This window comes from Photinus pyralis, unplaced genomic scaffold (genome assembly GCF_008802855.1).
Source record: "Photinus pyralis isolate 1611_PpyrPB1 unplaced genomic scaffold, Ppyr1.3 Ppyr1.4_LG2, whole genome shotgun sequence".
NCBI lineage: Eukaryota > Metazoa > Arthropoda > Insecta > Coleoptera > Lampyridae > Photinus > Photinus pyralis.
Genome location: NW_022170403.1, coordinates 27,529,203 through 27,545,670, shown reverse-complemented (window position 1 = coordinate 27,545,670; position 16,468 = coordinate 27,529,203). Strand labels below are relative to the sequence as shown.

At 35.3% G+C, this 16,468-nt stretch overlaps 2 protein-coding genes across 6 annotated transcripts in view; one reads left to right on the top strand and one right to left on the bottom strand.

Moving 5' to 3' along the window:
- The first annotated feature begins 184 nt into the window (after positions 1-184).
- Positions 185-571, top strand: LOC116163914. The gene has a single exon (XM_031478043.1). It carries the CDS (start codon positions 185-187, stop codon positions 569-571), a length of 387 nt encoding a protein of 128 aa, XP_031333903.1.
- A 1,211-nt stretch (positions 572-1,782) lies between these two features.
- LOC116162958 (cubilin) overlaps positions 1,783-16,468 on the bottom strand; it is a 170,492-nt gene continuing 155,806 nt past the window's right edge. For 3 of the 5 annotated variants that reach the window (XM_031476752.1, XM_031476751.1, XM_031476753.1), the window contains 7 exons: positions 16,228-16,456; positions 15,584-15,780; positions 15,303-15,531; positions 14,847-15,250; positions 14,664-14,793; positions 14,431-14,612; positions 1,783-5,409 (listed from right to left, as the gene is read on the bottom strand). In XM_031476752.1, the coding sequence (XP_031332612.1) occupies positions 5,177-5,409; positions 14,431-14,612; positions 14,664-14,793; positions 14,847-15,250; positions 15,303-15,531; positions 15,584-15,780; positions 16,228-16,456 (1,604 nt within the window). In that variant the 3' untranslated portion in view covers positions 1,783-5,176. Of the gene's footprint in view, positions 5,410-14,008; positions 14,128-14,415; positions 14,613-14,663; positions 14,794-14,846; positions 15,251-15,302; positions 15,532-15,583; positions 15,781-16,227; positions 16,457-16,468 lie in introns of those variants that run through there. The other 2 variants (XM_031476754.1, XM_031476755.1) reach the window with 2 other exon arrangements.

Sequence of the window (16,468 nt, the reverse complement as noted above, 5' to 3'; positions counted from 1 at the left end):
TATTCGGAAGACAACCCGGAGGTATTTAAAACGGATAAAGTTGAGTTTACGGCTAAAGCAGCAGGTAATTTTCATCTTAGGCACATTCATTTTTACTTATTATTGTGTAATTTAGGTGTAAGCATTCCGAGTGTCTACAAGATTCTTCGGGAGTATACAGAGGTACACGAACTTCATTCAAGATATGGTAAGAGCTGAACTTCTACAGCTTGTGAAACGGGCAGCTGTTACACCAAAATATGTAGTTGATGAAATTGCAAAGGAACACAATCGTACCGTGCTGCGATTGCCTCCATATCACTGCGAATTGAATCCAATTGAACTGATATGGGCGCAAATAAAAGGTGAAGTGGCCAGAAACAACACCACATTTAAAATGAAAGACCTTCATCCACTATTTCAACAAGCAGTGGAACATGTTACTGCTGAAAATTGGAAGAACGCAATTCGCCATGCTCAAAGTGAAGAGGAAAAAATGTGGCAAATTGACATTTTAATGGACATCGTAGTGGAGCCATTAGTAATTCATGTGGGAGATGACTCGACATCAACGGAGTCCGAATCCGAGTGAAGCGATACAGGATTTAAATTGTTATGTACCTTTGTTTATATTCAAGTGCACTTGTAATTTCAAAACTTTGTGCTGATGTAATAATACTTTTTTGTACTTTTCTCAATATAAACAGTGTTTTTATGTTGCATATTTACATGTATTTAACAGTTTGCAGGTTTTACTATTTTTGCCACGAGTTTTGTTCAGAGAGATAGCGCCATAATTAGTCTTGAACAAGTGACATTTCAATTTGATTTTTCAAATTTTCCGCTTTTTATAATTTTGTGGTTGTAAAACTGGTTGCTGCTTACATTGGCCCAAATTTTGTAGGAGTGGCTTAACTATTTCTGTTGGGTGAACGAACTATAGCAGATCAAACACCCCTCGGTCGTTACTTCTTAATACGGTGACTATATTTAATGTGGACCCTCTGCGCTTTCGTAGAATTTTACCTTATATGTCACAATAAGGTATATGTACCTAAATGATTATGGAAAAATTCTTTAAATTAGTGTTATTTATTCATGGTATACAGTTAGCTTACATCATATCATTGAATAACTAATTTGTCACTCAACGATCATATGCAGGTATTGTTAAAAAATATGTGGGTTTCTAAGATTTTTGCTCATTTATTCCTATAAGCTCCATATCGGGTAATACCGAACACACTGTTCGGCTTTACGCAGTATAGAAATAAAATAATTGGTTTTTATTTTTCAGATAATTTCCTATTTATTACTTACTTGTCTTGCTATGTGCCATTACCCCATATCTGTGCGGTATTGCTCGATAGTGTCGGATTTTACGAGAATGTTTGTAATCCATTTCACAGATCCCATGGTTGCTAGTCCAAATTCTAAATTTTTAGCATTGATTAACTACCCATACGCATCGGAATTATTTGGAACATGGTTATATTATCAGAAAAATTAATTTTTTTCCTTAGGTGGGCGCAATTACCCTCCGTTCCCCTAATTTTGCAATGACATTCTGAAAACTGCGAGAAAATGATAGTATTAGTAGGCTGACTGAAATTTAGCTTTAACAAAATTGCCATATATTACGAAAATTTAAATTCGGAGGTGTTTGAACCCCTGAAAGTTAAGCGCAACAGTAAAGCTTAGTGACAATCTTCACAACGGGTAAGTTATAATATTGTCTACTACTACAACTCTTCCTTTACCTACTTTCAGCGCCGAAATGCTACGAAAGAAAAAATCACTATACAGTAGATTACACTTTTATTTATCGTTGCTAGTCGCTGTGAGCATCTTGATACAATATATTACAATTTGCGACCAATCTTAACAGTACTTAACAGCTTTAAGTTAACAAATAACATATTGATGAGATGAGAATTTTTTTCTTAAATAGGTACAATTACGTAACCTTGTAATAAAGATTACTTTCAGAACTCGAGGTTAAAGTTTTATACAAATCAACAAATTCCTCGTTGACCTGAAAATAATAGTTATTAACTTACTAAATATTTTTGACCAAAAGTACGTTATACGTATTAAATTAGGTACGGATATTTTCTATTCACGCTAAAAGTGAACAAATTGTCTCGTTAAAATGCCGTATAAACGCATACTTTTGGTACTGTGCTCCATTTTTGGTTTTTGAGCTTTTTCTAGAATCGTTAACAAAGTGTGCAGTTGCACGTGTGTGTTTTATCATTAATATGGAAGCCGCGCGGTGCTCAGTATATCTACTAATAGAAAACTTTGTTGCGTCATTATTATAAGTACTCAAAAAAATAGTGTGATGTTATGATAAAGTAATGAGGTAAAAATTAAAAAAAAATGAAGTTGCATGGGTGATCCAAATGCGAGTGGATCTTTATATGGATGATTCGTTGATAAGGTGTCTACGTTACACAATATTTAATATACCCGTTTTGAGAGACTTTCACTGAAATATAATTAAAAAGATATTGTAAACCTATGAAACTTTTCTATCAGTCGATAGGTGAATACTTTGTGATGATAGTGATTGACTATATGTATCTAACACGAACACCGTCACTACTGCACAATTGCTTTATGTATGAATACATACATACAATATATCTATCGCGAATAGATACCTTTAAAAATAATATTACATCCTAAATAACAATGGCCGAGGCCCGTTCATACGATACCTTGTGCATTTGCTACTGCATCCAACAAAATCTACTAGACTTAAAAATTCTATCTATATAATATTTGTAATTTATTGAACAGTCTGTAATTAAAAATGAAATGTATGATTCAATAACTTATATTTAAGACAATACATATTAGTCTTTAGTAATGCAAGCATTAATTTTCGTGTATATTAATAGTGCTGATATCTAAAAACGTAATCTTGAGATATTTACGGTACTCACAGTCTGTTCAATAATGCAGTGCTAAAAGAAGGCAAACTGATAACGTTGCAATTATTAGGATATCTTTTTAACTATCTCTAAAATATCGAATAATTTTTATATTGAAAAAAATACAATGACTGATTTGAGGAAGACAATGTTACACATAAATCGATGAATTGGTGTTAGTGCTTCTCCAAAAACTAATATATGTTTACAAAACGTTAGTGCCATTTTATGTGTTACTACCAAACAAATAATCAATTGTGTTTCAGCCATTGCATTATTTCAAACACGTTTAGGTTAGTTTTACATAGATTATTTTACACCATCAGTTTATATCAGCCTCACGACTATAATTTATATTACCTAATTGATTACATACAACGTTTTCTGCAGTGCCAGTAAAAACCATAGAAATTTTATTAACTAGTAAACTACATTGAAAATATGTTTGAATTGTCTTTACTGTTCAAAATTGAAACAATTTTCTAGTAGACACGCTATAATATTATACTCAGTTAAATTATCAATGACTCACAGTGCTTTGCAATTCATAAAATATTTGTGCAGCAGCATGCACTTGATTTTCTCAATTATTACACGCTATTTAAGACTCTACAGGAAGCCCGATCAGAAATTTAACATCATCTATATAGAATATCTACTATACAAAACAGGTGCAAACGCATTTTAAATAAAGGTTTCTTCGCGTATTGGCTCTGCAATACGATAATTTAATTTTCGGAAGGGCATTTAGTATTGCGAGATCGAACCGAATCGACCATTGCAATTTTAACTATATTATCTATGTTAAAAAATAGAAAGTTTTGGGAAGTACATGTCAAGTCAAGACCAATATGCACGTCTCTTTCGAGTTTAGAAGAGAAAATGTATGAAGATAAATGTAATGATCTACACGTTAATTACTTAGAGTAGCGCCATGGTTCATTGTCAACTTTGATTGTAATAGGTAGGTAATTTAAAATAACACTGCCTACACTAATTCAAGAAGTCAAGAATCAATTTAACTGAGCATATTTTAATAATAACTATATGTTTAAAATATTCGTACGTATTCCCTTGATGCTCTTAAATCGCACTCATCAGTCACTGTTTTAATAACAATATAAGAACAAACAGTATAAGATACAGAGTTTATTTCAATTTGTTTTATAACGACGGCTACGAAAATTGCACACAGAATTATAGAGATGCACAGTTTAATCTCCATTGGCAGTTCACTACACTAGTTTTTCATTTTTGTGTGCCAGAGAAATCATATTCGTTGTAAAAATAAAATTTGGAGCACCAGCACGTGTAAAATATTAATAATATAGGTTTTAACGCCGGTTCATGTAAAACCTCTCTATATTTTAAATACTTCCGTTCAATACGTTTGTGCGAATGTGCAAAATCTACCTATTTATTGAAAACGTATAAATGAAGTTGTGATTTCTAAGAGGTGTTACAATTAAACGACGTACAAAAATCTTCTGCCCAACGTTTTTTAATTATACTTTTAAAAGGTCAATTGACCTAGGAACATTTCTAGGTTCAATAAGTGCATCTAACATCACGCGTAAGTATTGTTTCACGGAAATACAATAACGTCTTACGTATACCTCGCACTACAACACGCAGTAATTATTATTAATATCAATATCGTATTCTAAATCATTTTATTATTATTGTTATATTAAACCAGGAATCGTGAACATTTTTTTAAAAATTGTTTAGAAATACCGATGTATTTATTGACTGCACATGTTTTGCTGAAGACGGATCTATGCCAGCCGCCAGCAATACATTGTTCATGATTGTCCAATCAACCATTATTTCTCTACTCTCCGCTTCTTAATCCACATGAAACTGAAAATCCATTGGTGGCGTATCTATTGCTAGGTAAATGACAAATCTGTTGCTAAGATTTGAGTGTAACGTTTCACTAGTCTTTAAAAAATAAGCTCCAGCCGCGTACCAAAACTGCACAAAAATGAAATTACCCTGTTTGTACACTTTAGTGTAATCGTCTAATTGAAAGCGTTTCTCGATTGTCGTATTAAATCTAGTAAATGTCCTAAGGAAGTTGATGCCGAGAGTAGAAATATCTTTTATTATTAGCGTTGTCAATAGCTTCTTAAAGACAATGAAAATAAGCCAACATTTACTTTAATATAAATACGGTTTCAAGTAATTTTCGACCCTGTTAGTGTATAATATTGCTGACGACGGCAGTAACGATAACAACCGAAAGGAAGCCACCATCAAACACTGTCAACACTAGCGAAACGTTCTCCTAACTCTTCGCACACGTGTTGAGGTGGCCTTCGTGCTGAACCGCCAGGAACTGGTAACGGAAACGGTCGTTGATGTGGCCTTTGACGTCGTCGCCGTTTTCGATGGCACAACACGCACAGTATTAAAAGTAGCGCCACGATTATGCCTATCGAACAGGCAGTCACTATTGTATGATCTTCTTTTGGTGCTTCTGATCCACCTATAATTTAAAACCATAAGCTTACTCTTGTAAGGATTATTCCTAAACACACTTATCTCATATTGCAAACGAAATTGTTTATAAAATACAACTTTCAATTACTTACTTAACGCGTGGAAACTGTTGTTAGCAAATGTAGCAAGGAATTTAAGCTATTTTTGTATTCCTGATTGTTGTTCTAAAAAACACCCTTGGTTCTTAAATAAAAGGTATTGAGATTGTATTTTTGAAGTGACTTCATATTGCTCGTTAGGCACTCAGTATTGTTTTGGACGAGTGTATAATCATCCTAACACCGCTGAATGTAGAGTACGCTTCTATATCCTGTTGTCATCATGTGCAACGCTCGGCAGCCGAAGGCGAGCTCGGCACGCTCACTTGGCTCACAATTGTTTAAAGCGTATTTGTCCATTTGAAAGGAAGTATCGCATTAAAACCATCGCTGCGTCTTTGAAATTGACTAATAATCACATTTGAAGCCTATTTCTTCGCAGTAAATAAATGTTAATTATAAGTATTGGTATGTCGTTTTATAAGCGGTATTGCGAGCTCGCGCATTTTTTTAAAGGTAGATCGCGGCAAAAACAAAGGAACGAAGGATTGTGAGAAAGAAAGAAGTAGTTACTTCCGTCATCAAGGATCATCGTCAGTGACCCGCCGAAAAGGTCCGAATCGTCCTTTTTGGCCCGACGGGCGCGCCCCGCCCGTTAAAAAGGTTGAGCACCCTTGGCCTAGTAGTATAAGTCTGAAAAATGCGTAAATTAACGTTTCAATTTTGAAAAAAGAAGGGAGAACAATGCGTGAGAAGTGTTGTTGTCTCTAACATATACCCCTGTTTCTTGGTTTTAATTGGTCATTTAGTCTGTTGAATTGAAATCGGAGCAGTAAAAACGTGAAAAGGATCTAATCTGGGTATTTTTCCTGCTAAACGTCTTTTCATGTACACTAAATTGTACAACCATTATATTCAAAACGATGTGGATTATGGACATCAGATCCCGACGCTGTGTCGTACCATGCTGAAAAGATATAGGGTTTTGCACAATCTGCTGGAGGCACTGGGAAGGACGCAATAAAAGACACTTCAATTTTTCCTTTTTAGAAAACCTTGATATAAATTAGGTAAAGAAAATCTAGAAATTCTACTAATCTTTACGATAGTCATGTTTCTTACGAAGAAAATGTAAATCTCATACTAGAAGGGCGGTGGAATGAAGAGATATTAGTTAGACGAACGCAATAAAAATGTAGGGACAAATACTTACAGTGACAAAGAATATCAGTCGGATAGAGCTATTGAAGAGATAGTACAAGATCCATCGACAACTTTGAACTGTGAAAGAGATCTCGCGAATGCTTGTAGTAACCATGAAGAATGCTAAGTAAGAACTTTCAAGGAATAATAAAGGATCAATAGTGTACATTAGAAAATGAGATTGCAAACGTAACTACATTCAGTCCTGGACCCTGTAGACACAAACAAAGATGAACATAGCAATGGTAAAGCAAGAAATGGATGATTTTTTTAAAGACAACCAAAAAAGTCTCAAATTTTGATAGAAAATTTTACAATAGCGCCTAGAACAAGATACCTACCACAAGGAACATTTTTCGTTCAGAAACAAATCTTCCAAAATCTGATTATAGATCATGAAACCTAACATAGGTTGTGTTGAAAAAACTTCAGAGAAAGATATTAACAAAGTGTGTTAAGAGGAGTTTTTTATCAACTGAATAAGTGATTCGTGCACGCGTAAGACAATAAGCGGCGGAGCGGAGAGGCAAACAAGGAGAACGAGGGTGCTTCGCGAGTGTAATGGGTGCTAGAATGGGTGTGCGTGTTTACTTTACTATGAACTAAATATATAGATAATAGTTATTCTTATTGTCACGATTTGATATTGTAAGCTGGAGCTTTATTGTGTTGTTAATATTAATAGTAGTTAGTAGCTACTTTATAAACAACAAAAGAAATTATCGGAATGGCAACGCGAAAGATATACACCATGTACGAAAACAAAATGTGTCTGTATCCTATGAAAGAAATTACAAGTGACATTTGGCACAAAAGATATACACCATGTACGAAAACAAAATGTCTGTATACTATGAAAGAAATTACAAGTGACATTTGGCACAAAAAATACCGCGCCCCAAACGAAGCAAACCGATTAGCGACATTGTATGAAATAAAATCGGCTCCAGTTACCGGTAAAGCTTGTGGAACCTGCAACATAAAAAGAAAAAATTTTCTGAAGACAACGAACAGTCGACGTAATACATTACGTAATAGCTGTTCATATTTATACACGGTGATTTTATCCGTTATTCCGGAGTATACATAATTTATTTATTTATTTATTTATTTATTTGTTTAACGGAAATATCATTTTTACAAAAAAAAATACAAAACATAATATCATATAGCAAAATGTAATAACAAAACAAAGTGTGACTATAAATCAAAATTACTGAAAAGCTTAACAATAGTTATTTGTTTCATTAGTACAATAAATGTCAGTTTTCGGGACGAGGAAGATAGTTGCTGCAGCAACCTTCCGAGTCCCGAAAACGCATTTTTTGTACGAATAAAACATAAAATTTTTTCTCCAACCCCCTTTACTTCAAATTATATTCGAATTTAGATTCAGTTACAGTTTCACTACTATAGTATAAGAACTTCTGCTTTCTTGTCCTCACGTGTCATGCCACTCTAGTTTTTAGGTTAACTTATAACCTATTCGTTTTTACATCTTACTTCTCGCACCTCTCGCGACTTTATAGGGAGCAAATCTTGAGGTAGCATGTTCTGCCGTTTCTATAATCTCTGGCGGAGTGCAATCCATTGCGCTATCAGTTTCAGTCATTTTATTGTATACACAATTAATATTGTTATATTTTGTTTTGAAATAAAAAACTTACCATACAGTTTTTTAATTAAAATTAATTGCAATTAACTTTTTCAAATTTTGAATTCAAAATGACAGATAATAGTGCAATGGGTCTGAAGTAGATGGCGTTACGCGCGACGGCGGGTTGTCTACGTATTAAAATTACGTTCACGGAATATGTAAATTACGTTACACATGGTTTAAATAAAAATAGCGAGCGTAAATCATTTTCAATACATGTATGTACAAGTACATTCGTATAGGTAACATCATTATTTGCATTGAATCTGCAAAAATATTTGATTTGTATGTATAGAAATATCTTACAACCTGCAATATAAAACGATGTCAATGTGACATATCTCTGTGATTGTAATTTTTTAATTGGCCAACTTTCAAGGTCAATTTCTTTTTGGTACTAGGACCAAAAGTATCCACTTTTTGTACAGTTGCCATTGTGAAAGCGATTAATCCGCAAAACGTCAATTTTAGGTACCGAACACTGTCACAAAATAGCGTCTTATTCAGGTGGTTGGAGAAAAAAAATATTTCAAATAAAAACCAAGTAAATTTTAATTGATAAAAGAGCGATAAATTTCATTGATTCTAATAACCCTCAGATAAACACCTACGTAAAAAAGAATACAAACACAAATTATACTGTTAACCGTTGTATAACATCAGCTTCCTTCTGAATTCGATAAACGTAGTACCAAAACAGTTAATATTAGTACATAGTACATTTGCGGAATTGCACATTGTTACTAGAGGAGAGTATTGTCCGTACATTGTTCTGTGGAAGGGCACGTGAATTAATTGTATATTACGTAAAATTCTGGATGGAAAGTTTAATCATATGTTTGACAATAAGTATGGGCAATCTATATCATCGTTAACTAATTTAAATAAGTAGTAAATAAGTTATAATATTGCTAAATGAAGGGGCGATTTTATCAACTATAATGTTTTCAAAGATTTTTTGAATTTTGTATATTTAAGATTGAAATTGGGCGATAGTTACGAATATTAGATTTGTCGCCTGATTTATGTATGGGTGTGGCATGAAGCACAAAAGCAATGCATTAAGCAAGTCTATCGAGTATAAACGCCAAGTGGAGAAATTACACGACAAACGAATAACAGCATTAAGAAAGTGACAACGGAAGAGAATGTTTCAATCGCAATTTTGAAAAATATTTAGTAGAAGAAGGTATTCAACGAGAAGTTACAACGCCGTGCACAACGCAACAAAACGGCTCACCTGAAAGTTGAATCAAAATTTGCTCAATATACCGATGCTTCATGGAAGAGTCCGGAGCAGATAACGGTCTATGGGGGAAACCTTACTGCATCCGTAATCGGAGAACGACAAGCGATAATGGAAAAACGCCTTATGGAATTTGGACTAACAGAAATACCGGAATAAAGCACATGAAACCTTACAAACCTTAAGAGGAAAAGGGAATATTTTTTGGTTACGAGCCATAGACCAAAGCGTACAGGATCTGGAACTATCAACGAAAGACGACAATAAGCCGAGACGTAAATGTCGATACATTACGAAATGAGCACGAAAACGAAAAACACGGCGAAGAGTTTGACGAAGATTCCTATTAACGACGAGCGAAGTCGACAGCCACCAAGAAATTACTAACGGAGACGACGACTCATCATCGGAAATTTACGAGAATGACGTCAAGCCGAATCTACAAGTGGACGAAAAATAAAGAAACCAAATTGGTTGCAGGATTACAGTATCAACGCAGTATCACTAGATTATAATCAATGGCGACGAAACAAACATCATACAAACTGACTATGAGCGGTCCTGAGAACGAGAAGTGGGTCGGGGCAATCAACGCCGAATTCAGAAATTTAACAATAAAAGGTACCTCTACAAATAATCGACGCAGCCAAAAATTCGATTTTAAAAAACGATATGTATTTTCAAAAGGAAATTTAGCGAAGAAGGAGCAATAACTAGTTATAAATCTAGATTTGTGGCGCTAGATAATCACGAAGTAGACTACGGAGAAACGTTCTCAATGGTAATGAGAAAAACCATGCCCGTTTTGTTGGCACTAAGCATGATGAATAAATGGGAAGTAGGGCACGTGGACATCGACATCGACGGAGCTTCCTTAAACGCTGAATTAAAGAAGGACATGTTTATAGATATCCAACAAGGACATGAAGACGATCATCTACGTCACCGATGCGTGCTACAGTTAAAGAAAAGATTGTATGGACTTAATGAATCTGGAAAATTGTGGAATGAAACTGAATAGTTTTATGATAGGTGAAGGTCTAGGACGATGTATCTCAGATCCCGGAGTGTATTACATACAAAGACAAGAGGAACATAATAATAACCACATGCATCGACGATCTCATGGCGAGAAGGAAGAAATCAAAATCTTCAAATTAAAAAAATTAAAAAAGAATTTTAAGGTAAAGGAATTAGGCGCGGCAAAACGAGTATTATCCATAAATTTAAGGCGAAGTAAAAATTCAATAAGGATAGTAGTCCAGGCTATATAATATTTTTTGACAAAAAAAATTAGTTACCGGATGAAACCGGGTTTTTCAGGCAGGTGAAATGAATAGAAATTGGGAAAAAATAATTAAAACATCTGAATTTTTCCGCGGGTGAAATCACGGGGGTTGAAAAGGGTGTGGAAAGTGGTGTTTTGCAAATTGTGGCAAAACTATTAATTTTAGACGAAAATGTTAATTGCAAAAGTTATAGAGATTAAAAAAATGAGCGACTATCTATCTACACTATTTTCACATAACCTCCAATTTTCCTAGAAAAACCGGAAAACTAGTTTTTTTCGATTTTTATTCTTATTTTTGCGAAAAAATGTCGTAGGGGTTTGAAATTTGGAGGAAAGATAGCTTGTTTTATGATAAAAAAGAAGATAATTTTTTGGGCCTGTAAAGTTGAACCGTTTCTAAGATCTCACGATTTCTGAAAAAAAGACATATTTTTCAAGGGGATGAAAAATCTATTTTTTTTTCATCGTACAGAGGTGCGTGGAGTAGCAAAATTTTCGTCTTATTTTTTCCCAATTTCTATTCATTTCACCTGCCTGAAAACCCCGGTTTCGCCCGGTAACTAATTTTTTTGAAAATAAATTATTTTAGAGCTATTTAGCCTGGACTATAGATCAAAGTGGACGAATGCAAAACGATGAAGACTATGTCTAATCCAAATCCACATGTAAAGTGTATGTGAAGAACGAGGATAAGGATAGGAAATATTAAAAAAAGAAATATCAAAATATGTACGGTGGATGTTCCAGCGTTTCCCACCGAAACCGCATGTTCGGGAGTGGACGATAACTTGATGTAGGGTCCTCCTTCTTTTCGATGTGTAACCAAACACTTAAAAGGTACAATGAATAACACTGTGACACAGAAAGTAGGTACACAGCAAGTAAACATTTACACGGATGCAGATTAGGGCAGCGATCCAGATAAAAAGTCGTATAGCGGTTATGCTATAATAATCAGGTCCAATGGAGTAGTAACTTGATCAAGCCGTAAGCAAAGATGTGTTGCACAGGTTATAGCAGAAGCTGAGTTTGTAGCCCTCGGTGAATGCATAAAGGAAGTTCGATTCACTTAGAGCCAAATAACGGGAACGCGAGGGCCAGTAGACCATGAACATGTACAATTTAGTAGCAGTACAGATGGTTGAAAATCACTGGACGAGCGACCGAACTAAACACATTGATATGAAGGTTCTCATGATTCGACCAGTAGCGTAACTACAATGTCTCAAAGGTACGCAATGAGGACGGGCCCCGACTTAAAAGGGGCCCCGGCAAAAATGTACAAAAAATGTAATTTTTATATAAAAATACTGAAAAAAATTGAAAATTTCCCGAACTCCTTCAATGTTACGTTTGTGTTAATTATTTACATAGTTTGCGTTACTAAAGGAACAGATACCATTGTTCACAGGCGGTAAATAGGTACCTATATGTGAAAAATCCGGACCAATATCTACAACATACAAAATTAACAATCCGAGGAAGTAACTATTGAATTTAAATCATCATATCATATCATTTAAACCTGACCTTACTTTAATACGAAATTTGATATGCTCAAAAGTAGCCAGCTCAAAGAGATTTAAGAGCAACTCCACCCGTTTCCCATTTGTGAAACATAAAATTCCGAAGTCTCTTACATAAAGTACCTTCATGAAACACTTTGTTAATTAGCGGGACCTTCTGCAGTCCAGAAGATATCTGAAGGTCCTGAATACGGTAACCTTAAACTGAATTTGTATTTCGAGATGAATGCGACTAAGTACTTTTAACACTCTAGCATTTACCTCTGCATGGACGAAACAGTTACCGTCATTCAAAAAAGGCGGATTCATACACAAAGAATAGAAATCGCTAATCAAACTTAATAACTAAATGAGTTTAAATGTATCTCCAGCGGTGTCTGTAGATACGGCACCTGTACTTATCGTTTGAAATTTTGAAAGCAGACATCTCAGAATGGACGAAAATACCATAGTGGAACCTCCAAGAGAAAAGCAAAAAACGAACGTTGAACAGCGAAGAAATAAGTTCAGAGTTAAGCAACGTCGGATGATCGATATGAGGGTGATATCTTTATTAAAGAATCCGAATCTGCTGGAGTGTATTTCTAGTGAACTTTCATTTATATATTTTTAAGGTGGTTTTCATTAGAAATCCAAGCGGTTATATTAAGCGTAAGGGAAAGGGCCCCCAAATATTTTTGAGGACGGGCCTTTAAAATGAAGTTACGCCACTGGATTCGACAAGAAGTAGAAGAACAGAGTATGCAACTCTAGTACGTCCCAAGCAAGTATAATTTAATTTATCTGAGGGAATGACTATTAACGGTAGCTAAAAATAAGTAAATGTGTCCTAGGCATTGGCCGTCCAAAAGCACGACCGGGTTGTTAAGAAGAGTTTTTTTAAGTGAATACGGAAGCGTAAGACAGTGAGCGGAACGGAGACGCAGACATCGAGGACGGTTCGCGAGTGTAATGGGTGTGCGTGTGTCTATTTTAATATGAACTAAAGTTATAGAAAGGGAGTTATTTTTACGATTTAATATTGTATGGTTATTCGGATTCCTACTTGCCTAGTTCAACCCAAACAAAGTAAATGGGCCAATGAATATAATATCAAAGCAAGAAAATGATTGAAGGATCTACATTGAATGGTGAAAGTATTCTGGAAAATAATTCACCAACTTTCAAAAAGTTATTATATTGACCTGAGAAATCTAAAGCAGTAAAAACTAAAATAACAAATAAAAGATTCCATCCGTCGTAAGTTCTGCTCAATGGAAAGCAAGCAGAAAAATGTGAAAGAGCATGATATATGTGAACGTATAAGAAGAGACGATTAGAAACCGCGGCTGCAATGCACAAGTAACGAAAATGTGTAATTTTAATGTATATTAAATGCAAATAACAAAGATACAATAAGATGATAACAATATGAAACTGTAGACAGTTTATTCGTTGGCAGTAAAGAATTGAAAGCTGTAAATGTAAATTACCTAATTACAAACCGCAAACGTTTACATGCATGAAGCAGTGCAACAATGTTTTAGGTCTATTCTAAACCCTTTTACTTATCTTAAATAACTATACAGTAAATGCATTGTCACAGAAAATTATGAACGTAAAAAAGATAAGAAATAGGACTCACGTGAATGTAAAGAGAAGCATGCTATTCTGGAGGACATCACGCCAGCAGTAGTGCCACCAAGCACAGTGGTGGCAGGAGCTGGAGAGGAGTTGCTATCACAAAGGGCGCACGTGACCCACCTGAACATACACAACACCTGCCACCACTTGTTCCTTACACAAAAAGAACACATCGTTTCATAATCCAACTCAGCGCTATAAAACGATGTGTTCAATGTGCAAACAGAAACCAGCATCCAATATATTTAGGACGCAAATATGAATAATTTAAGTGATTTAAAAATTTTAGAAATCATTGTTTAAAGAGAAACAACTCGTGCAGAAGCAAAATGTACCTAACAAATAAAATTTGTGTTTAAGCAATTTTTAATTTTGATCTCATTATTAAGGTATTATTCAAATAGTAACCATTATGTCACTCACAGTCGGCTTCGTCAGAATCGTCGTCAGCCCCACAGTTGTTTACGAGGTTGCATTTGAGCTTCTTTGGTATGCAATGGCCGCTTTTGGCGCATTGAAACTCCGTGCAATCATCAGTCTCTTCCACTTCAGTCCACACCGCTCTAAACCCCTGGGAACCCACGGCTTTATCGGCAGTTATAAAACTGCGAAAAATTTGCATGACACATCTTCCGTCATCTATAAGGCTACCTTACCTTAGTCTAATGGCGTTTGAATGCGACAAATACTCCCACTTGCTAGCGGGCCTTTTTTCTCCGCACATCTCCTTAGGAGTCTCCGATAAGTTCAACCAAAGCCTTAAAACAGCCGCGGGGCAGCCTCGACCTGTAAGCAAACATTTTTCAAAACGTACCAAACACACTGTGTAAGTAACTCACTTTCAGGATCTCCTTCGACGGCAAACCGTTCAAAATTGATCAATATTTTACATTTCGGTTTCACCGTAACGTACCAATTACATATTTTGGATGCTTGTCCTCTACTAGGCCCATCGTAATTGCTTGGAAAATTTGGACTAGAAATTACGCCGTACTCTAAACTACTCATGTTTCCACCGCAATCCCCAAAAATGGATTTGGCGGTTTCAAACGTGTATCTTGCCTTAAAACCGCTATATACACCTTCAGAGTTTGCGTGTAGCACAATCTTTAGGCCGATTGCGCCGCGATTTGATTCAATTGGACCCGGTGCTGTCATGCCACAATATCGCCCAATTGCCTTTTCAGTGCCGTCGCGGTAAGTATTGTAAATTTCTAGCCAATCTTCCTCGCATACGTTAACTCTACAAGGTAACCAATAAGCATTATGGTAATAGAATATTGAATGAGACATACCCATAGGAGCCAAATGTACCGTTCGCCGCATCCGCACGTACTTTGAAGTTATCAAATACGATTGAAACTTGTTCATTGGGGGTGCTGAGAAATAAATATGTACAGTTAGTGTCGCTGGGATAGTTTGAAGGATAACGGGGCGAATTAAATTCTCCTTTTTTCTTGCTCGAACTACGGTATGTGAATGTACAACTACCGTCCGGGGCAGGGGTGCCTGGGATACGGTATTCTGAAACATTGGCTAATAAGTAAACGCCACAAAAGGGTGGGTATGAATGCACCTGTTTCGAATGTATAATTTGCTTTAAACCCTCTGCCCATTAGTTCACCACTACTAAAAACCATTACAAGGCGAGGTCCATCCGATACAACTACCTGAGGTTTAGTTTCGTCTCCGCACATTTCGTGATCAAACTTGTCGTACGAATCCGTTGTTTCTTGCCCTTTCAAATATACTTTTAGGTAACCATCTGAACAACTAAAAAGATACCATCACTATAGCACCTACGGATTATGTATTTTAAAAAAATAAAACACGTAACACCATCAAGAGCTAATAAATGAATTCGTTAAACTTATTAAAGAGGTAGATACATGTCATCTAGTGCTTTTTGGCTAGTCTCGTTATTAAATAAATTAAATTTTATTCATTAATGTGACTTTTTGGTTTCAGGCACCTCCACAATATTTGAATTTGAATGCGAAACCCATAACCAACCACTTATGTATTCTACCGTTACCGAATTGCATAGATTAGACTGAAACTGCGGCCTGCTGAGATAATCAATACCAGTAAATGTTTTCCTCCAACTCGTAGGTAGAAAATCTGTATGAAAATAAATAAATTTAAAGAAAAGCGCGGTTTCCCAGTCTCTATGTTACGTTACTAGAAAAAAAATAATAGAAAATATTATAATGCACTTACTCTTCTTTAGGGCCCTTCGGAATTTCGAAAAGTACGAATTCTAGACGAACCCTTTCGAGGTGTTGAGCATCTTGCATACCATAAATAAAATATCGACATACTAACTTAGGCATGTACGGGAACGGATAATTCGGACTAAATACAAAGCCACTTGATTCCTTTTTACTTAATATTTTTTGATCACATTCGGATCCTCTTATGTGTTCTCCATCATTTTTACTTATAAAATCTGAAAGAAGAA